This window comes from Myodes glareolus, chromosome 24 (assembly GCF_982192425.1).
Source record: "Myodes glareolus chromosome 24, mMyoGla1.1, whole genome shotgun sequence".
Lineage (NCBI taxonomy): Eukaryota > Metazoa > Chordata > Mammalia > Rodentia > Cricetidae > Myodes > Myodes glareolus.
In genome coordinates, this window is record NC_142049.1 from 47330040 (window position 1) to 47353339 (window position 23300).

General features: G+C 43.4%; 1 protein-coding gene across 2 annotated transcripts in view; it reads right to left on the reverse strand.

The window, feature by feature from the left end:
- Positions 1-14: 14 nt before the first annotated feature.
- LOC148118224 (serum amyloid A-4 protein-like) overlaps positions 15-23300 on the reverse strand; it is a 114820-nt gene continuing 91534 nt past the window's right edge. The window contains exons 2-3 of one of the 2 annotated variants that reach the window (XM_087901439.1): positions 1726-1864; positions 15-151 (exon numbers count right to left, since the gene is read on the reverse strand). In XM_087901439.1, the coding sequence (XP_087757565.1) occupies positions 79-151; positions 1726-1864 (212 nt within the window). In that variant the 3' untranslated portion in view covers positions 15-78. The other variant, XM_087901438.1, reaches the window with a different exon arrangement.

Genomic DNA, 23300 nt, shown 5'->3' on the forward strand with positions numbered 1-23300 from the left:
CTTTCCATCAAATCATGCAGGGCCAGTGTCTAAGTAAGGAACATTAATACTGGAAAAGGAGATCTGAATATATAATTATCATGGGGGTGCATGGCAAATCCAAAGCCTAAGATTATGTCCTTTCAAACTATAGTTCAAAATTAAGCTGGACCTGTAAAATAGGAGAAAGAACAGAAGAAATTGACTTTTGGCATCCACACGGTTGAACTCAACACTGGGAAATGACTTCTGCAGACTCAAGTGTTTGTTCATGAGCAGTCACTAAGAAAGATAATAAAGCAGATTAATTCAGATACTGTGATAAGACAGGAAAACAAAACAATAGTACAGGAATTTGTTTCAAAGTCACGAAAAAATAAAACACCATCAGCAGGAATGAGGAAGGCCCCAGGTTGTCAATTATGCTACAGTGGGTTCAGGCAGAAAGTGGCAAAGCACAGAACAGGAATGCTGGGAGATAACATCAGGAAACAGCTGTTGGAGACAGAGAAGCAGCACTAGGTGTTTGTGGTAGTTCACATATGACTCAGTTTCCATCTGCAGTCGATTCTGACTTATGAGGCATTTGAGTTCAAGCTTGCCTGCTCTGCTTTTCCCAATATTCTTGAGGGCTGTGAGAGCCTTCTGATTTAGCCATGGTAAAGAACATTTTGCCCATGAGAAAAGAATATCCTATCTACTACAAAGAATACGACTGATGCCAAACCTCAGGAACATCAGGATATAAGGTAAGGTTGCTTCTGAGCAGCAAGAACCTGCTAGAGAAGAGGCTGCTCACTCAAGGACAAGAATGGTCTTGTGCTTAGATACTGACTGTGCTGTGCTGTGCAATTCTCTGCCTTTGCTTATAAGGTTGTCCTGGAATAAACTCTGGGCTGTTTGGCGGTTCTCACATGACCTTACAGACCTCCTGATTCTATCCTGTGTTTCTGTCTCAGTTCCTTTCACCGGATATTTCCTTAGCCTTAGCTTCCCCTTAATCCAAGACCCTAGCTGACTTTATAGCAGCGGGCTCCTACAGATTTTCTATGTGAATTTATCTTATGAGAAAAGTTCATTCAGGTCATCAGGGGCTACAGTTCATTTTGTATCCGCTGCCCTTTATTCAAAAGAAAAAGTTAAATGTGTTGGCTTCCTTGGAGAAGGAAGGATACAGCTACAACACAGTCGGTATGATGAGGGCATCACATTTGTTTCTCTGTTCTGTTCTGTTCTGCTCTGAAGTAATTAGGGTTCTGGCCACTTTGGTCTCATTATCCAGTGTTCTGGGTAGACACCGGACTTTCCAGTCCGTGATTTCTCATTCCAAAATAATAAAAGTTTAAGAGCCCTTGAAAGTATTTCTTGCTGGTGCTGAAATCCAAGGAAGGGAGACAGGATATGAATGCCAGAGTGAGACAGACCCACCTCAAAGGCCCCTCCTCCTCACCTATCAAGGAATGACCCAGAAAACACTGGAGGAGCAAAAATTTAGCCACAGGGAAGAGGAAATATCAGTCCCTTGGGGAAAGGCCTCAGCCTGCTTGTCCTTTTCACACCCCGTGACAAGATGGATTTGAGACCACATCTTGGTGTTCACTGTTTCGTTGTGGGTGTTATCCACCCTCACTCCCCAGCCTTTCCCTCCTTTTCTTGCTCTCCAGACCACCCAGACCCTGCAAGCACAGACAGTGGGAGAGGCCACAGGTAGGAGCAGTGAGAGGCCTGAAGCAGCAGGACCATTACCTGACTATTTTAGCAGCCCAGATGCCTCCAGCTCCCCTCTGTTGAGCCTCAAGATTTCCCCGAGCAGAAAAGTATCTGTCTGAGTTTGGGTAATTGGCTTCTAGATTGTCCCAGTAGGCTCTCCACAAGTCCCAAGTCCCTATGAAGGAAGGAAAGTTACAAAGGTCAGCCTGGGGTCATTGGAAAAGTGGAGGAATGCAAACTTTCATGGATTTCCATATTTCATCCCTTGACAGTTTAATCCTTCGAAATGTCCATGGAGGCGAGTGTATGTCTCTTGGGATGTCTTCCATGGTTCATAAGCAGGGCACTTCTCCAAGGATGATTTTGGGTTGGACTGATTGAGAGATGATGAGTCCTGGCTGGGTGTCATACAGATCTGTGTGCACACTACACAATGTAGGGGTGGAGCTGCCACGTAAGAGAACCGAGAGGTGGCATAGACATCCCAGGCATAAGATCCAGGAACAAGATTGTGCATGAGAAGTGATGGGGAATGCATTTTAACCATGGCCACTAAGAAAAACACAACCAATAGTGTGTATTAACTACTTTTCTCATGGTGGTGATGAAATCCCTGACAAGGAACTTATGAAACTGGGCTGTATTTTGTCTCACAGTTTGAGGAGAACGCACGGTGCGGTGACCAGTGTAGAATACATAAGTAAACTGTGGTAATTCTAGGTTATGAAAATTTGAAATTTAAAACTTACCAGTCCAGGGCAGAATGTAGGGTCACTGGCAGTGAGACCAGCATTTATCCCTCCAGTTCTAACTTTTTGGAAACCATTCTCTCTGGCAGGATACCTTGCTCTGCCTAGACACAGGGGTAGGGCCTTGGTCCTGTCTCAAAGCAATGTGCTAGAATGGGAAGTCTTACTCTCTCTGAGGAGTGGATGGTGGGTGAGATAAAGGAGGAGGGGGAGATGGAGGGAGCAGGTTAAGGGAGAGAGTGGGGAATGGTTTTGGCATGTAAAATGATAAAAGATAATTTTTTTGAAAATAAAATAATTTAGATTTGTGATCCCTTTAAGAGTTTTTAAAAGATTGCCTTTCAAGATAGCAATAAATAAATAAGTTACTTTCTTGGTAACTGCAATGCAGCCTGCCAGTAAAGACCTGACTGGGAAGAATGTCTTGTTTGCCTACATGGTTAATCTATAACAAGTTGTTTGAGCATGAATTGATTCTTGTGACATTTTGTTTTTTACTTGTGATACATGAAATGATTAATCATGTAAAACATGCTTTTACTGTTTTAAAATTTTGTAATTTATTTTTAAAAAAGAAAACAAACTATCTTTTTCATTATACATACCAATCCAAGTTCCCACTCCCTCCCTTCCTCCCATTCTCTCCACAAACCATCCCACCCCACCTCCAAACACTCTTCAGAGAGGGTAAGGCACATTGCTTTGGGGAAGGTCCAAGGCCCTACCTTTTCTATACAGGCTGAGCAAATCTATTATCTTTACATGTAAAGATAATAGGTTCCCCAAAAGCCAGTACATGCAGTAGGGATAAATCCTGGTGAAACTGCCAGTGGTCCCTCAGTCTGCCCCAGCCATGCAACTGTCAACCACATTCAGAGGGACTAGTTTGGTCTGATGCTTGTTCCTTCCCATTCTGGCTGGAGTAGGTGAGCTTCTATTAACTCAGGTAGACTGTTTCAGTGGGTGGACCCATCATGGCCTTGACCTCTGCCCATATTCTCATTCCTCCCACTCTTCAACTGGGTTTGGGAGCTCAGTCCAGTATTCTGATACAGGTCTCTGCCTCTGTTTCCATCAGTTACTGAACAAAAGTTCTATGGTGATATTTAAGATATTCATCAGTCTGACTACAGGGCAAGGCCAGTTCAGGTCCCATCTCATCTACTTCCTAGGGGAATAGCTGTGGCCATCTTTGTGGATTCCTGGGAATTTCTCTAGAACGAAGCCCATAGTGGCTCCCTCATAGAAGACATTGCTTTCCTGCTCTCATCTCTGCCTTTATCTCACCTATCCCATGCCCATAAGTTCTCCTCCCCTCCTCTTCTTCCCTCCTCTTCTCCCCTCCTCTTCCCCTTCCAACCTCCCTCCTCTCTCCACCCTCATGCTCCCAATCTTGTCAGATGATCTTGTCCATTTAGACTTTCTAGAAGAATCTGTGTATGTTTTCCTTAGGGTTCACCTTATTACTTAGCTTCTCTAAAATCATGAGCTAAAAGTTCAATATCCTTTGTTTATACCTATTGTCCACTTACGATTGAGTACATACCATATTCATCTTTTTGGATCTGGGTTACTTCACTCAAGATAGTGTTTTCTACTTCCATTCATTTGCATGCAAATTTCAAGATGTCATTTTTTTTTACTGCTGACTAGTATTCTAATGTTTAATAAATGTGCCACATTTCTTTATCCATTCTTGGGTTGAGGGACATCAAGGTTGTCCCCAGGATCTGGCTATTACAAATAGTGCTGCTGTGAACATAAGCTAAACAAATGTCCTTGAAGCATGATTGAGCATTTGGGGGTATATACCCAAGAGCGATATTGCTGGATCCTGAGGTAGTTTGATTCTCAATTTTCCGAGAAAGCTTCTTACTTATTTCCAGAATGGTTGTACAAGTTTGCATTCCCACAAGCAGTGGATGAGTGTTCCCCTTATTCCACATCCTCTCCAGTATAAGCTATCATTGGTGCTTTTGTTCTTAGCCATTCTGTCAGGTATAAGATGCTATCTCAGAGTTGTTTTGATTTGCATTTCCCTAATGGCTAAGGATGCTGACCATTTCCTTAAGTGTCTTTCGGGCATTTGAGATTCTTCTGTTGAGAATTTCTGTTTACTTCTGTACCCCATTATTTCCCTGGGTTATTTAGAATGCTGATGTCTAATTTCTTGAGTTCTTTATCTGTTTCTGAGACCAGACCTTCATCTGATGCGGGGTTGGTGAAGATCTTCACCCATTCATTATGCTGCCTTTTTGTCTTCCTGACTGTGTCCTCTCCTTTACACAAACCTCTCAGTTTCAGGGGTTCCATTTATTGATTGTTGTCCTCAGTGACTGCTACTGGGGTTATATTTAGGAAGTGGTCTCCTATGCCAAAGCATTGAAGGCTACTTCTTATTTTCTCTTCTATCAAGTTCAGTGTGGTTGGATTTATGTTGAGGGTTTTGATCCACTTGCACTTGAGTTTTGTGCATGGTGATAGATATGGATCTGTTTTTATTCTTCTACATGCTGACATCCAGTTATGGCAGCACCATTTGTTGAAGATACTTTCTTTTTCCATTGTATCATTTTAGCTTTTTTGTAAAAAAATTAGGTGTATGGATCAATATTCAGGTCTTCAATTCGATTCCATTGGTCAACCTCTGTGTTTTCATGCCAATACCATGCTGTTTCATTACTGTAGCTTCGTAGTTGAGCTTGATGTCAGGGATGGTGACACCTCTGGAAGTTCCTTTATTGCACAGGATTGTTTTGGCTCTCCTGGGATTTTATTGTTGTTGTTTTTCCATATAAAATTGATTATTGTCTTTTCAAAGCCTATGATAAATTATGTGGGGATTTTAATGGGGCTTGCATTGAATCTATAGATTATTTTTAGTAGGATTGCCATTTTTATTATTTTGTTCCTACCTATGGAAGAGCATGGGAGATCTTTCCATTTTCTGGTATCTTTTTCAATTTCTTTCTTCAAAGACTTAAATTTATTTTCAAATAGGTCTTTCACTCTTTGGTTAGTTTTACCTCCAAGATATTTTATGTGATTTGTGGCTATTGGGCAAGGTGATGCCTAAGAGTATGTTTGCATGGGAAGGGTGCTGGATTCAGAACTATGGTGAAATTTTTTCATGGAACCAGTCCACGGCAGTAGCCAGTGTTGCTGGACCAACACAGAGAGCTTTGGAAGGAGTCCTGAATTGTGCTCTTCACATAGCACTGGGGAACAAGGTTGTAGCATACCAAGGATTGTCAGTGATGCTGTCAGGGCTAGAAGAGGAAGGAGGTACAGACGCTGTTGCACAGGAAGAAGAAACAATCTATGTCCAAGTCCATTTCTCTGAAAGAGCCTGTAGAGGGTCTACAGTAGGCCTACAAGCGTCTGCAGGATTGATTCAAGGACCAGCACCCAGGACATAACAGCCCTCAGCCACTTCTATGACTACTCCAGCTCTCTACTTCAGAACCCTGTGAGTGTACTACTTCCTGGAAAAATGATCCACCCTTGAAAGATGAAAGGTGGCTCACAGAAATTCTAGTGGTGGCTTAATTTTAAAGAAGGTCATGGGTCACAACACTCCAGCTTCAGGCAGCAAAAACCTGGACATTGTCCCTATGGTGTCCTGTCATGCTTATCCCCAAGGTAAATTCCTGTTAGAAAACTCCAGAGAACCTGTCCAGGAGAGGCCTTGACCCTGAGTTCCCAACATTGATCATAAAATCCAGCTACATAGATTTGGAAACAGCATGGTCCTGAGGTAATGGGACACTTTGTTTCTTGGGTTTTTAAACTACAGTGACTTCAGTTATGCCCTAAATTGATACTGTGGGAGACATTCAATGTCATGTAAAAGAAGAGATCATGACTAAAGAAAAGGCAGGATGCAAGGGGCCCATTTATTTTCACTCACAACCCCATTGGGATTCACAACCCAGAAAATTGTGCATCAGTGGATCCATGCTTCTGTTCTCCTTGCATGTCACAATCCCCATCCACTAGGATGCTCTCCTGCACTCATGCATTGCTTAAGGAATGCGGTGGGGTGCCTACCAGAGAAGACTACCAGATGCAGGTTTAAGCTGAGAGAAAGTGTTTATAAAAGAAGGGTGGGTTGGTGCATTCAATTTTTTAAAATTGTTATTGAGCTCTACATGGCAGTGGGAAGAGGAGGCTCAAATCCAAGCAGGAAGCAGTGAGCAACCATGAAGTGGAATGAGACCTTAAACACTCAAAGCCCACCCAGTGGCATAATTCTCTGTCCTTCTCTATCCTTGCTCTATTGCTAATTATATGCAGAAAATATGGTAGCCTGTGATAGGATTTACTGTTTTATGTGTCCATGTGTCTCACAGTGTATCTGCACCTTGTCACCCTTTGGGGAACACTACAGTTCTCACCTTGTCTGACTGGTCTCTTTCCTAACAGTATCCCAACAGAGGCAGAGGCTCCGTGATGTGGGGTGTCTCCCTTACAAAGTCACATGTTAGAAATTTAATCCCCAGTTTCTGGTGGCAGTGGGCTGTGGTGGTTTGGAGTTAAGTAGGAATTTTTTTAAAAGGCCATAAAGTATGGATGCCAATGATGGCTTTAATGTCTTTGTGGGAAGAGGCAGAGACCTGAGCTACCAGGCTTGATCTGTCTCACAGTGTAGTGTTCTCAGAGGGGATGTGATACAAGACCATCACCAGGGACCAGATTCCACCATTGGACAACACAGCCTATGGCATCATAAACAAAATACACGTCTACATTTTATAAAGTTTCAAGGTGTTCTTATTAAACACAGCAACATAAAGCACACTTAAACTTCATTTACTTAAAAATAGATTTATTTCATTGTATGTTTCTATGTGTGCCCATCTGACATCATGGCATGGTGTCAACCACAGGTATAGAGGACCTTTCCCTCTTCTCTGGAAACTTGTGCCTCAGTAATGCCTGAAACATGTTCTTTCTCGTTTTTGGTTTTATCTTATTTATATTCAATTATTGGATGTGAGAGTACACACGAGAGCAGAATCCCACTGAGGTCAGAGGGTAAGTTAGATCCTCTAGAGCTGGGATTACAGTGGTCTGAGCCTCTCCACGTGGGTGCAGGGAACCAAACTCAGGTCCTCTGGAAGAGCAGAACACTGCATTCTTAACTACTGAGCTCTCTGCAGACCACAAATTTTTTATTGATGATCAGTGTATGTGTGGCGTCCAAGGGTATGTATCTGATGGAGCCAGTGCTCCCCTTCCACCTGTACATGGGCTCTGGGGATCAAATTCAGGCTGTGAGACTTGTGGACTAGAAATCTTCATCTGCTCGTCCTTCCCACCCATTATTCTCCTTTTCTCTTCTTTTTTAAATAACATTTTATTAAATATTTGAGAAATTCATAGAATGTATTTTGTACATAGTCAGACCCCAGGTTCTCCCAGATCTCCCTCCCCTCCATGCTCACCCATCTTCATGCTCTTGCTCTTCTGAGAGTCACCAAGTCCCCTTTCTGCCATCAGAGTCTTGGATGTGTGTTCTTCCACAGGAGTGTGATCCACCTACCGGGGTTCATACCCTCAGAGGAAACTGTCTGTTCCCTCCTGTGCATTCACCTGCAGACTTTGCTTTTGAGGCATCATATCAAGTATCAAAGTTTGGTCTACAACTCGCTATATACTCAGGTCCAGAACCTCCTGTGTCCACCTCATAAATATGCCACTAAACAAATTTATGCAGTTCTGGGAATAGAACTCATGGTCTCACACACTCTGTTGGCACACACTCTACCAACAGTTCTGTAACCCCAGTACCTTAGAAATTACACTTTTATTATTATTTATATGTGAAGGGTATGTATTCATATGTATCCATATCTGGGCCTCTCTGTGTGTACCTATGTGTGTGCCTGTATATGTGTGCCTGTGTCCATGGTGTGTGTATTTTATGGAGACACAGGGTCTCATTTATCCCAGGCTAACCTCAGCTCACTATATACCTAGTGCTGGTCTTGAACTTCCTGTCTGTTAGCCTCTAATGTCCAAGAGAAGGAAGACAAGTGTAGTGAGGGGCTGCAGGCAGGCCTGCTTTTCATCCTGCCTAGCTCCCGCACGGCTAGCTTAGTCCCAGAAATAACAACACAGAAATTGTATTCATTTAAACATTGCCTGGCCCATTATCTCTAGAGAGTTAGTTACTGGCTAACTCTCACATCTTGATTAACCCATTTCTAATAATCTGTGTAATACCACGAGGTGGTGGCTTACCAGGAAAGATTCAGCATGTCTGATCTGGTGGCTGACTCCATGGCGTCTGCCTCATAGCCCTCTTCCCAGCATTCTGCTCTGTTTACTCCGCCTACCATTTTCTGTCCTATCAAGGGGCCAAGGCAGTCTCTTTATTGACCAATGAAAATAACACAATAGACAGATAACCCTCCTACATCAGACAAGCATGTGCCATCACCAGGTTTACATAGTAATAGGGATCCTCTGTGTATTCACGAATGCTAAGCAAACATTCTGTCAACTGGATTCTATCCTTGGTCTCCAGTGCAGTGTCTAGGATAGGATTCCTATGGATAGGATGAAGCTTTCTCGAAGCAGTGTTCTCTGTATGAGAAGAGGCCACAGATGACAAGGTCTGGAGTCAGACCGTGCATAGGACGTGACTGATGAGGCAGAGTGGCATCACTACACAGAAGAGCCTGGGAACAACGATGACAAAAACAGAGAAGCCCGGGAATGACCAGAAGATGTTGGGGGTTGGGACATATATCTGATCTATATCAAGGAAGAAACTGATGGTCAGCAGAGCAAGGTTCGCCTCAGAGAAAACTCTACTTCTGAGGAGCCTGGCAAGTTTGGCAATGCTTGGCTATCACAGACCTTCTTGACAGAGGAAGCTGGTGTGGGAAAAGCTAGAGCAGATTTGGTGAGGTTGTGTAAGGGTCCTTCGTGGTTTTAACTGGAGCCCCGTGGTCACAGATCCTCCTCTACTCATCCTCTATGTGATACACAGCAATTCCTCCCAGAAAGTATTTCTGAGAATTCTCTATTTCCTTCCACAAATTCAATCAGCAGAGTATTTGTTGGCCATCTCTAGCTTCTCTGTGGTTTGTGGACACCGAGCCCAAGGACATCCTATCACAGGGAGGGGAATGTAGCTCACAGCCTAGTTCCCTAATGCAGCTAGTGTAGCAGGCTCAGAGCTTCTCAAGCAGAGCCTGGGGTCCCGAGTGATTAGGGTTTTTGTCACTTTGGCCCCATTGATTGGCTTTGTGGCTAGCCTCCAGGCTTTCCAATCTATGGTTCCTCATTCCAAAATAATAGCAGTTTAGGCCCTGAAAGCATTTCCTGCTGGTGTTAACATCCAAGGAACTCTAACATGGCAGGAATCCTTGAGTGAGACAGCCTGGCCTATAAGGTCTCTCCTCAAGCTCTCCCCTCCTCTCCCAATAAGCAATGACCCAGACAACACTGGAGGAAAGAGAAAATATCAATCCCTTGGGCCATGGCCTCAGCTTGCTTCTCCTTTCATATGTATCCATATAACAGGGCTGTGTGTGTGTGTGTGTGTGTGTGTGTGTGTGTGTGTGTTTTATGGAGATACAGGGTGTTGTAAAAGGAGCAGCAGGCTGCTTTTAGTCCCGCACGGCTCCCGGCCGGCTAGCTTTACCTGAAATAATTATGCGGAAACTATATTCATTTCAACACTGACTGGCTCATTAGCTCTAGCCTCTTCTTGGCTAACACTCACATCTTAATTAACCCATTTATAATAATCTGTATCACCACGTGACTGTGGCTTACCAGGGTGAGTCTAACCTATGTCCATCTGGCACAGGAGAGCCATGGCGTCTGCCTGACTCTGCTTTCTTTCTCCCAGCATTCTGTTCAGTCTACTCTGCTTATCTAAGCTGCTGTCCTATCAAAAGGCCAAGGCAGTTTCTTTATTTGACCAATGAAAGTCATAGACAGAAGGCCCTCTTACTCCAACAGGGTCCCTGTGTGAAGATGGATTTGAGACACAATATTGGTTTTCACATTTTCTTTGTTGGGAATGCATCCTTACTCTCCATTCTTTCCCTCCATTTCTTGCTCTCCAGACCACCCAGACCCAATAGGAGAGGCCAAAGGTAGGAATAGTGACAGACATGAAGGAGCAGGACCATTACCTGATTATTGTAGCATCTCAGATGCCCCCAGCTCCCCTTCATGAGTCCTCAAATTTCCCTTATGCAGAGAAGTATCTATGAGTTTTGATAATTGGCTTCTCGATGGTCTCAACAGGCTCTTCACAAGCCACAAGTCCCTACAAAGGCAGGGAAGCTATAAAGTGATCCTGGGGTCATTGGAGAAATGGAGGAATGCAAACTTCCTGCAGATTTCCACATTTCACCCCTTGGCAGCATAATCCTTTGAAATGTCCATGGAGGTGCATGAATGTCCCTGGGGAGGGCACTGTCCCATGGAATAGACTGGACTGGGCTTATTGTCAGGTCTGGTGTGCTGGGCTGTGTCTTATATGGATCTGTGTGTGCTCTGCACAAAGCAGAGCTGGGATGCTCAAGTAAGAGAGCTAACAGGGGACAGTGGCATCCCTGTGTCTGATCCAAGGACAGTTTGTGCAATGAGTGGAGATAGAGAAAGCACTTTCACCACAGCCCCAAAAAAAACACAAACAGGAGTGTGATTTAATAAATTTTCATTGTGGTGACACATTCCATGGCAAGCAATTAGGGAAGAGGAAGTGCCAAGTGAGCCTTTCCCAGGTTGAGAACAAGTTTCATGATTTTTTTAAAAAAATTAGAATGCAAGTGAGAGACATCATGTGATAGAATTCACTTAGAGGGGGTTTTGATTAAGGGAAAGGGAGCTTATAAGGGAGGAGAGGGGAGGGAAGGGAAGGGGAGGGGCAATTGACCTCTGGGGACAGAGGTGGCAGAGGTGAATAAAGAGGCAGAAATAGAGGTAGGAGAAACAGAGAGACAAGCAGAAAGGCAAAGAGAGAGAAAGAGGATGGGTGGTGGGCAGGGCCCTTTAAGAGGGAACACAGTGAATGTGCACAGCAGGTGCTCTTAGTGGCTGCAGCTGAGGACAGATCCTGTCAGAACCCCAAGGACAGGCCAGAACAGATGCCTGAGTACTAACTGGTAGGGTGACAGGACCTTTCTGCCATGGAGCAGTTGGTCTCTCTTTTACATTATTGAGAAGAGTGTCTTTGAGCTCCAACAAGCCTTAGTAGAATCCTTCTTGCTCAATCATTTCTGTAAATAAACAGTCACAGGCTGGAACTGTAGTTCCATTCTTGAGTGCTTGTCTAGCATGTGTGAGACCCTGAGTTCAATATCCACCATCAGAAAGGAAGGGAGGGAGGGAGGGAGGGAGGGAGGGAGGGAGGGAGGGAGGGAGGAAGGGAGGGAGGAAGGAAAGAAGAAGGAAGAAAAAGAAAGAAGGAAGGGAGAGGGGAGAAAGGCAAGAGAGAGCCAGCATATTGAGTAAAGTGCTTCCTTTGCCATAATAGTTCTTTTTCTAAATTACCCAAAATGCTTGTGTTTTGGCAAGTTTTTCTACCTCCCTGCTCTAATTTCCCAGGATGACACACTGCAAACTCTAAGCTGAAATGAACCCTTTCTTCCCCCACTTATTTTTGGCTATGGTGTTTTGTCCCACCAATAGAAACCCAAGCCTGCTTGTGGCTGCTCTTGGTTAGAGTTTTTCTTACACAGTTAGGGTTCAGCACAGGAAAGGAAACCACTCACATTCAGAGTGGATTATGACAAACTGACATGTAAACTAACAAATCCACTCAGTTCACATTAAATCTGTATAAATATTTGCCAGTTGAATACAAGGAACGACATACTTCAATGTTTAAATATTTCCTCCTACAATGTATGATTAAAATGACAAGTAACTGTGAGGTCCTTGGCCCAGAAAAAGGCCCTGCTCCTGTACTGAGGAAATCCATCTGGAGTGAACCTTCATTCGGCAATAGATGGAGATAGAGACAGAGACCCACATCGGAGCACTGGACTGAGTGCACAAGGTCCAGTTGAAGAGCAGAAGGAAGGAGAAGATGAGCAAGGATGTCAGGACCCACGGCGGGTTGGTCCACACACTGAGAAAATGTGCCTAATCTAATGGGAGCTCACCAAAGCCAGCTGGACTGGGGCTGAACGAGCATGTGTTCAAACAGGACTATCTGAATGTGGCCGACAAGGGAGGCTGACTGAGAAGCCAATGATAATGTCACTGGGATTTGTCTCTACTGCATGTACTGGCTTTTGGGGATCCTAGTCTGTATGGATGCACACCTTCCTAGGCCTGGATGGAGGGTGTGGGCCTTGGACTTAGAAATGAAGGGGGAGGGCAGAGGGTGAGTTGGGGAGTGGGAGGAGGAGAGGATGTGGAAATTTTGAATGGCATTATTTATAAAGCAATAAAAAATAAAATGACAAGTAGTAGTCAACTCAGGTGGTACATTAATCCAAGCCCACATTTAAGAGAATAAGCCAACATCTAGGAAGGAGGTTCATGAGTTCAAGGCTAGTTTGGGCTACATAGTGAGGACCTGTCTGAAAACAAATATTAGAAAGCAAAAAGCAATCAGGTGTGGTGGCTCACACCTTCAATGCCAGCACTCAGGAGACAGTGCCAAGTAGATATCTGAGTTCCAGGCCATCCTTCTCTCTAGAAGATCCAGGATTGTGAGGGCTACACATAGAAACTATATCTCAAAAGAAAATAAAACAAAACAGGCAAATATCACCATTTGTCTATATCATAAAGTACAAGAATCAGTTCAAGCCATGAAATACTTTTCAGAGTTAAGAGTAGATCTCTCTCTCTCTCTCTCTCTCTCTCTCTCTCTCTCTCTCTCTCTCTCTCTCCCTCCCTCCCTCCCTCCCCCCTTCTCTCTCCCTCTCTGCTGGAGACCTAGATAGCTGATGGATTCAGGCTCTCGTTGGCTTAGTTGATGCCCAGTCACAGAAGAGGACAATCTACTGAGTTCAGGAATTAAAATGCTATTCTCATCAAGAAAGGAATAATATTAAAGAGACTATCCCAGCAGGCAGACAGTTCTGACCTTTGCTAACAGAGAAGACATAAAGGCAGACTGTTTCTTCCTGAGAAAAGTATTATTAAATATGTTTGAGAGTGTTCAAGCAAGATCTTGGTTTGAACACCAAAGACCCTGAAATAAAATAAAAAGGACACAATGACCGGGGAGGTAGCACAGCTGGTAAGGGGCTTGGAATGCAAGCATTAGAAACTGAGTTCAATCCCCAGGACCCCAGGTGAAAAAAATCATATATGTAGGTGAAAGACAGGAAACCCAGAACTGAGAAGGAAGAGACAGACTGATCCAAGGAGCTCCGTAGCATGATTAATAAAAACCCAGAGACAGATATTGGGGTTCAAGCTGAAGGTTAGAAAGCAAGACAGCCAGTCACTAGCTATTACCTCTACCTCATTCTGAAAATGATGATTCTGCCTCCAGCAATCCTCAGATGTTACTGTGTCTGAGAGCTGTCTCCTCCCATCTTATATTCCTCTCTAGGGCTGTGAATAAAGGCATGTACCTCTACCACTCAGGTTTTATGGCAAACTAGTGTGGCTACTGGGATTAAAGGTGTGTGTCACCACTGCCTCATCTGTAAGGCTCACCAGAGGACTTGTTTTACTTTCTGATCCTCAAGCAAGCTTTACTTATACAAATGACATATCACTATATTTTCCACTTTTGTCAAAAATAAAATGGAAGGCTATAACTAATATAAGAAAAATAAGTACAATGACTATATTTAAGATATACAGGAAATAAGTAAATCAAAAATGTCTAGTCCATTTGCATTCGACAAACTCAGAGAAGATACTCCATAGCTCTTGTATCTTGGAGAGTCCAATGTCCTGAACCTAATTTACTTTCTATCATAACTTGCTTTCTGTATCAGGTAAACAAGGAAAACTATAACTATAATCATTTTGTCTTCAACTCCCTCAGAGACCCATGAAGGAAAATTTAAGAATAAAACACTCATATTCCCAAAAAATGAATTATGAATATTTGTCTTTGTTTAGTGTGTTGGTTAAAAAGTTCTGATGGATAATGGTCAAGAAAAAAAGCTAAACAAAGGGGATTAGATTCAGCGTCCTGCTTTGAAAAGAAAAAAAGGGAACTGCTGTGGGATAATGATTTGAACACTGTAAATATCTGTCACTTCATATTTGTTTAAGAAAATGCTCCTTGACCAGTACCAAGGCAGGAAATATCGATTGGGCAATGAGACTAAGAGAATTCTGGGAAGAAGAAAGGCAGAGAAGCAGTCACACCAGCCAGATGCAGAGGAAGCAAATAAGAATGCCCCACTGAGAAAAGGTACCAAATTGTGTGGCTAAATATAGAAAAGAGTTATGGGTTAATTTAGGTTGTAAGAGCTAGATAATAATATGTCTGAGCTATTAGGCCAAAGTGTTTATAATTAATATATGCCACCCATGTTTCATTGATTCTGAATGGTTACATGACCAGGCAGGAGAAAAACTTCCATCTACAGGATTCACTGTCAAAAAAGAGTGACAAAGAAAGATCTGGAAGTCTGGAGAGTTCCAGACCACTTAGAAGCTATGGCATGGTCACAGGAGACCACTTCCCAGATATAACCCCAGTAGCACAAACACTGAGAGAAACAATTAATAAATGGGACCTCCTGAAACTGAGAAGTTTCTGTGAAGCAAAGGGCATAGTCAACAAGACATGATCTTCACCATGAAGAAAAGATTTTAAACAACCCCACATCAGGCAGATGGCTGATCTCCAAAATATACAAAGAACTCAAGAAACTGGTAATCAGAAGAACAAATAATCCAATAAAAAAATAGAGTACAGACCTAAGCAGAGAACTCTCAGTACAGGAATCTAAAATGCTGAAAGACACATAAGGAAATGTTCAACATCCTTAGCCATTAGAGAAATGCAATTCAAAACAACTCTGAGATTCCATCTTACACCTGAAAGAATGGCCAAGATCAAAAACACTGATGACAACAAAGGTCTGATCTCCAAAATATACAAAGAACTCATGAAACTAGACACTAAAATTCTAATTAACCCAATTAAAAAATGGGGTACTGAACTGAACAGAGAATTCACAACAGATGAACTCCGAATGGCCAAAAGGCACTGAAGGTCATGCTCAACCTCCTTAGCGATCAGGGAAATGCAAATCAAAACAACTTTGAGATATCATCTTACACCTGTCAGAATAGCCAAACTCAAAAACACCAATGATAGCCTATGCTGGAGAGAATGTGGAATGAGGGGAACACTCATCCATTGTTGGTGGGAATGCAAACTTATGCAGCCACTGTGGAAATCAGTGTGGCGGTTTCTCAGGAAACTGGGAGTTAACCTCCCTCAGGACCCACTCTTGGGAATATACCCAAGAGATGCCCTATCATACTACAAAAGCATTTGTTCAACTATGTTCATAGCAGCACTATTTGTAATAGCCAGAACATGGAAACAACCTAGGTCCCCCCCAATAGAAGAATGGTTAATAAAGGTGTGGAACATATACACATTAGAGTTCTACTCAGTGGTAAAAAACAATGACATCTTAAATTTTGCATGCAAATGGATGGAAATAGAAAACGCTTTACTGAGTGAGGTAAGCCAGACCCAAAAAGAGGAATATGGTATGTATGTGGATTCTAACCATAATTAAAGGTCTTTGAGCCTATTATTCATGATCCTAGAGAAGCTAAATAAGAAGGTGAACCTGATGAAAATCATGTAGCTATCAGCCTGGAGATTGGAAATAGATAAGAGTCCCAGGTAACCTCGGGTGCATGGGGGGGAGGGAGGGTTGTTGGAAGGGGAGAGGGTTAGAGAGAAGGGAGTAGGGGAGGAATGGGGAAAGCTAGGTAGACTGGGATGGGGGGAAGGGAGGAAGGATGAATATGAGAGCAGGGAAGAATATATTTCAACTAAGGGAGTCATTTTAGGGTTTACAGGAGACTTGATTATAAATGGGATCCCAGGTCCAAGGAGAGATCCCCAGAATGTTCTCTGGACAGAGGAGAGGGTGCCTGAACTGGCCTTGGCCCATAACCATACTGATGAATATTTTGCTTATCACCATAGAACCTTCATCTGGCGATGGATGGAGATAGAGACAGAGACCCACATCGGAACACTGGACTTAATTCCCTAGGTCCAAACGAGAAGCAGAAGGAAAGAGAACGTGAGCAAAGAAGGCAAGATCAGAGAGAACCTTCATCCCACGACGGATGGTGATACAGACGAAGACCCACATTGGAGCACCGGACTGAGCCCCTCAAGGTCCAAATGAGGAGCAGAAGGAGGAAGAAAATGAAAAAGGAAATAAGGACTGCGAGGGATGGGATCACTCACTGATACAAGGGGACGGATCTAATGAGAGTTTACCAAGGCCAGTTGGACTGGGACTGAACGAGGGTGCTCAATTTAAGATTCTCTTTTTGTCACATTTTAGCTCACCTCAGATTGGACTGTCATTGACAATTCATAATGTACAACAATGACTGCCAACACTTAAAAGCTGTTTTCGTACACAAGGTAGAACATCGTCATGCAGACCATGGCACATTGCACTGAGATGTGACATACATGCCTGGCATTCCTAGGCTTTCAAGACGGATTTTAATAAATGCTAATTCTAAATGTATGAAAGATAAGAGCTGTGGGCTTGAGAATCTTTATTTTGCTTTTTATAAACTTTAAGGAAAAGGAAACTTGTATTCAAATAAGTAAGCGTGCCTCAGTTTTGACAATAGCTAAATTAATAGAACATATAGAAATCAGATATTTGCTATGCTTAATGTCACTGTCTAGTAGCAGTTTCACAGGAGAGATTTAGAACACTGTGGGCCACCTTGATTTGAGTTCAAACTGGAAAACAAGATAAGCTTGTCGCTTTGTCAGTTATGAGACTTCTAGTAAGCTTTTTAGAATACTCTGTTCTTCCGTGGTGTCCCTGATCATGGGAGGGAGTATAGTAGAGATCTTTCATTTGTGGCTGAGCATTCCACTGTCATTTACTTTCTGTATTGTGAACAATTGTGAGTTTCTCTGTTAACCACACTGCACTCCACAAAAGCCTGAAGAGACTGGAGATCTGAACTATTACATGAGAGTAAACATAACAACTTGCTGGCAGCTTGGGACTCTGTCCATTTATCATAACAGGAGTAGGTTCACCCATAGTGCCAGCAAACTCTACAATTACTGGCTGATGATCAGATTCACAGTACTTTTTTAGTTAAATTAATTTTTAATATTAAATAGTAAGAAACTCACACACATGAATATACAGATATTTTGGAATAAAACATGTAAGTCCTTCGCAGAACAAAGAGATAGCCACCATGAGATCCAACAATCACACTCCTGGTTAAAGATCCAAGAGACACAGAACCAGAAGCTCAAAACTGTTTCACGTTCCCAACGCTGTGCCATTCACAATAAGCAAGGAATGGGAATCACCACACGTCTGTCCGCTGGTGAATAGGAAAAACATGGAACAGCAACACACTGGGAAACTCCTCAGCCATCTCAACCTCTCATTTCAAAATGAGACACAGTGCTGGTTTTCAGCAAATACGGAACATGCTCTCTTCATGAATAGCAGTAATTTATAGCTTAAATTGTGCTTTCTAGTAATATCCCTCTTAATCTTGTTCATCACAGTGATAACTGCTGCATCACGTGTCAGTTCTAATGCAGATGTGCAGGGTAAAATCTGGGTTCTTTATAGACTGGAAATGGTAGTGGGAGATCTGAATCCCCACCAGAAACCATAGTGCAACAGGGCTCACACTATTTCTACTGTCAAAGACATAGAGACAGGTCATGAGAGAGAATAGGCTAAAGGGAGAATACACAAAAGTCACTATGGGGTCATTTAATCCAAATCACACACTGTGCCCAAATATTTCCACATAGAATCTATGTTCTATCTCTGATGTCCAGCTTCAGCCACAACAGTCTGTGCAGGAGGGAGCAATATGACAAGACTTAGGACCCAGCAATGGCCAATCATTCACTGCTGTAAAAGCCTGTCCTTCCATCAGGAGCTCTGGCTTCCACGATCTCCAAATGACACACAGAACTCCTCATGATCATGAGTCACGTAACACGAGGAGCTAAATGAATGCAAAAAAAACCCCAGACTAACATAAAACATCCTCATGGAAGAAGCTGGACAATGTTGGCAGGGACAGAGCCAAGCAAATTCAGCCAAACATTTAAAGCTTTTCATGATCACCTGCTGAACTTTACAACATTCTGAATCCCTGTAGAAAATGTACAGTGGCTCCATTGTCAGGAGTGCCCAGCAATCTCCAACACTGGGTATCAGTCATGTTTCCCATGCCCCATCTCTTCATGAGAAAACCGGGAACATGGTGGTTGAGGGACCGCAGCTCCAGCACAGGAGAAGAATGGACATGACAAAGAGTCCCTAGTCAGAAAAGGGCTGACAGAAACAGTTTCCAACACTGCACACCACACATGTGCATGAGGAAAGTGGCTTGAAACTTATCTGGACAGTATGATCATTTACAATCACATTATCACGTGCAAGGTGCACTTAGCATGGGACAAGTTAAAGCATGTGCCTCCAGGATTCTCTGCACCTCACACTGCACTCTGCCTGCAGGGTCCTCTGTTGTGATTCAGTCATGCTCTGGATTTATCCACCATGGAGTTATTTATTTTGTAAGTTCCTTATAAAACTAAGGTCCGCTGAGGCAAAGACTCAGCTAATAAGTCACAGGGCACTACATGCTAAAAGATTATTAGTGCAGACAGGTAAGGTAGAAAACAAGGTATGGTTATTTTTAAAGCCAGATACAAGGGACAGAGGAATGTGCCTTGCAGGTGAGTGCCAGCAATAAACCAAGATGTCTATGGAGAATCTGAGATGAGGAGGAAGAGTGTGGGCTCAGATATCTGAGAAGAGGAAGCAGCACTGCCAACCGTGCTTCTCCTCTCAAGCAGAAACCTCAAAAAGACGGAGGGCTGACAGACCATGTATGTACGTGATTCCCATGGAGGTGTCTCTGGGAAATACTTCCATCTAGTACCCTAATTTAAGTGTTGCCAAGGATGCTTGGCACAGTTTGGAAAGGAGTAAGGAGGAACCAAGCTGGGAAGTAACTGAGGCCATGATGCCCTTTGAGATTCCCAGAATGCAGTGAGGTGAGCCTTCTGTGATGTCACAGGTAAAGCCCTGCCCTAGGAACAGCAGTCTTCTTTGCCTGAAGACAACACAGAGTCCACCAAGGAGGGTTGGGATTCGAAGTCAGTCCAAATGTCTGGGTAAGTTTGGGCTGTTTTCTGGGAGGGACACTACCTGAAATTCAGCACATGAGCGACTCACTCAGTGTGAGGCACTTCTTCATTGGAACCTTAAATATGGAGACTAAACAGAGTGAGGGACTGGAAATGATCCTGCCCGAGGATAGTTCATTCTAAGCCGGACAAGAAAGAGTAGGGATGAGAAGTCTCATAGCAGTGAGCCTAGCCCCCAAAGACCACAGGGAGAGAAACCCTCCTCTCACCAGAGACAGGGAGCTGTGCAGGCATCTCTGGATCAGGACTCCAGCTTGCAGCCTAGGTAAGGAAGGATGAACATTGCTGTTCACATGCCCACATTAGACCTTCACTCAGAGCTTGTCCAGACAGGGGGAAAAAGCATCTAGGATACTGATGTCAGCTTCACTAAGGACGTCTGTCGTACCAATGTCTTCATTTGTACTCACAGCTGATACAATCTTTGAACAAACATTATTGTCACTGTCATAAGAAACATCATGGCAGACTCAACCCTCGGATTCTCTCCTTCTAGACATGGTTTTCACCTTCATGTGCGCTCATGTCTGCAGGTTTATATCCTAGGTATGAAATAACTTAGGACACTGAATGCTGTCCCATATCTTCCCAACCAATATACACATTGTTGTAAGAGTCAGGGTGATTTTATAGTCATACTTTGTTAATAACGATGACTTTACCACATGGACAGCCTTCTCCTCTGCTGGGACAGTGTGCTAAGCACAATGTGGGAAAGAATGGTTGTTTCTCATGCTATGCTCAGGCAGGGAGGAAGAAGCTGGACAGAGGTGTGGTCAGGCCTCTGTTACCTCATAAAAACTACAAGGAAAAGGCTGTGGTGTTGATAGGAGGGAACCCTGTGTCGACAAGGGTAGACTGGATTCCAGAAGAAATTGCAGGTATTCTGTGAGATTTGAGGCATGTGGAGGGAGACATACATGAAGGACATCTGCGAATATGGCTTAATTAGATGTCACTGTGTTATACTGGGAAGTGGAGGATGAAAAAGGATATGAGGCACAATGTGGTTTTGAGGGTTCGTTTTTTCAATTCAGGGTTTCTCTGAGTAGCTTTGAAAACTGTCCTGGAAATAGCTCTTGCAGACCAGGCTGGCCTCAAATGCACAGAGATCCACCTGTCTGGGTGCTGGGATTAAAGGTGTGTGCCACCACCGCTCGGCCCTGGTGAATTTTAACAGGACCTGTTTCATAGCAGTAGAAATGATTTATCTATTGTGAGAGAAGCTGAGGCACTTGCCAAACAAGGATTCATGGAGATGACACCCACAACTCACCAGAGAATGAGGTCAAGAGATGACATCACCCAAACTGTATAACTGACTGATGCAGGATGAAGCCTGTGTTTGTGCTCTAAGTCCTGGCAACTGTCAGCTATGGCAGCCCATAGGGTCCAGGGCAGGTGGGAAATGCTTCACAGACTCCTACTGTACTCAAGGGACTTTGCGTCTTCCCATCATTAATCTTCTCATTTCTAACTAGGGATTGTGCCCAGTATGATTGAAGGTAGGGACAGAATAAGAAGCAGAACTAAAGCCATCTTCCTAACCCCACTGCCCACTATGGACACTTATATTTAAATGCTGTTATACCATGAATGTTCTGGATATGTGTGTGTTCATATGTGTGTATATATGAGGGCATGTGGCTTCAGGTATTACAAGCATGCAAGTAGGTGTAGGATCAAAGAACTGAATGATGGAGACAGGGATCAATGCAGTTCTAGGTATCCTGATCTAACACACAGGAATTCTGGTAAGAAGCCAAAAGAGCAGTGAATAGAAGCCTGTTGGCAGAGTAACATGCCACACAAAATATCTAGGACAGAAACCTATACACAGCAGAAAGAAAAGGTCTAGAGATTATCTGGTCTAAGAATCAAGGGTAGACCCTACAGAAGGTTAATGATCAACAGAGTACAGCAACAGCTGTGACAATCCCGGGGGGGGGGGGGGGGGAGGCACGTGCAGCACAGCACAAGGAGGACAGGAAGAGCTTCACTGGGATTCTCTTAGGCTTCTCCAGATGTGAACTTGCCTGAAAACAACCATCTTTATTCAGGTCCTAGGCCTTCACTACTGGGCCATATGTAGTTATATCACACTCTCAATATCGACTTTTTACACTTGTACTTTTATTAAAGAAATGTGTTACTATATCTCTTACCTGTGCATGAATCTCTACATACATGTTCATGTGTGTGGCTGCTATGTTAGTTCTTTATTTCTATAAATCTACACCTGGACTTTTTGAGAAAAGGGGAAATCAACAGAGGCAGCCACTACCTTTCTCAGAACTTCTGGTTCTAAACTCCAACAGGAAGAAGCTCTGCTGTTATTCTGTTCTTCAGGGACTGACGTTCTCAGAAGTCATCGACTACAATGACAGGGTCATGTCTGGAAACTTCATGATATCCCGTTTCCTAGGCAATCCTACCTCAAGCTTTGTTAAGTGGTGGTGAGGGAACAGGTTACAGGGCAAATTTAACAGTCATCTTGGTGTCTAGGATCTATCAGATGGCACAGTCCAATTCAGAGGACTATACAGATTTTCTGACAACCTTAGAATGAAAAATGATTGACTAAATATTATACATTACACATTCTGGATGAGTTTGACTCATGGCCATTAAACTTGCTCCTGCCAGGTGTGAAGTCAGCTCGAGGAGGAGGACTGGATGTCAGCTTGTCCCCAAGACATGGTCAGAAATGGAGCCTTTGTGCTTACGTAAGTACAAGGCCAAAAAACACACGTGTACAGCAGTAATGTATTACCTGTCTCTCCTCACTACATATTTAATCTTTCTATTCATAGCATGTATAATTGTATCATCTGGATGTTGGGGAATAGATGTCTGTGTTTGTGCATGTTTCCATGAGCATGGGTCAAGGACATACCAGGAATGAACAGTTATTCTCCTCAATAACTATTCATATGCCTATTGTTTTGATGTTTCTCTTTCTCTATTTCAGAAAAGGTAACCTGATATAAAGACTAATGTAAAATATTCATCTTTTACAACACATGTCTTTTCGGGATCAATTGCTTAGCCTCAGGCGTCCAAGGCCCAAGAAGATAAGACGTGGGCCTGGGCTTAACACCATAAAGAGGCCTGGGATCAATGGAGAAGACATGGTGGCCTGTGTCTATATTTCGCCTGAAGAGGCCTGGGCGTCATGAAGAAAAGAAATAGGCCTGGGCCTAACACATCCCCTGAAGAAGCCTGTGCCCATGAAGAAAAGATGTGGGACTGGGCCTAACCCTTACCGTGAAGTGGCCTGGGCAAAATGATAAAAGTGGTGGGCCTGGGCCCAATGAAGAAAAGAAATAGAACTGGGATTAACACTTCTCCTGAAAAGGCTTAGGCCCAAGGAAGAAAAGATATGGGCCTGGGACTAAACCTTCCCCTGAAATGGCCTGGGCCAAAGAGAAAAGAAGTGGGCCTGGGCATAACCGGTATCCTGAAGTGGCCCGGGCCAAATG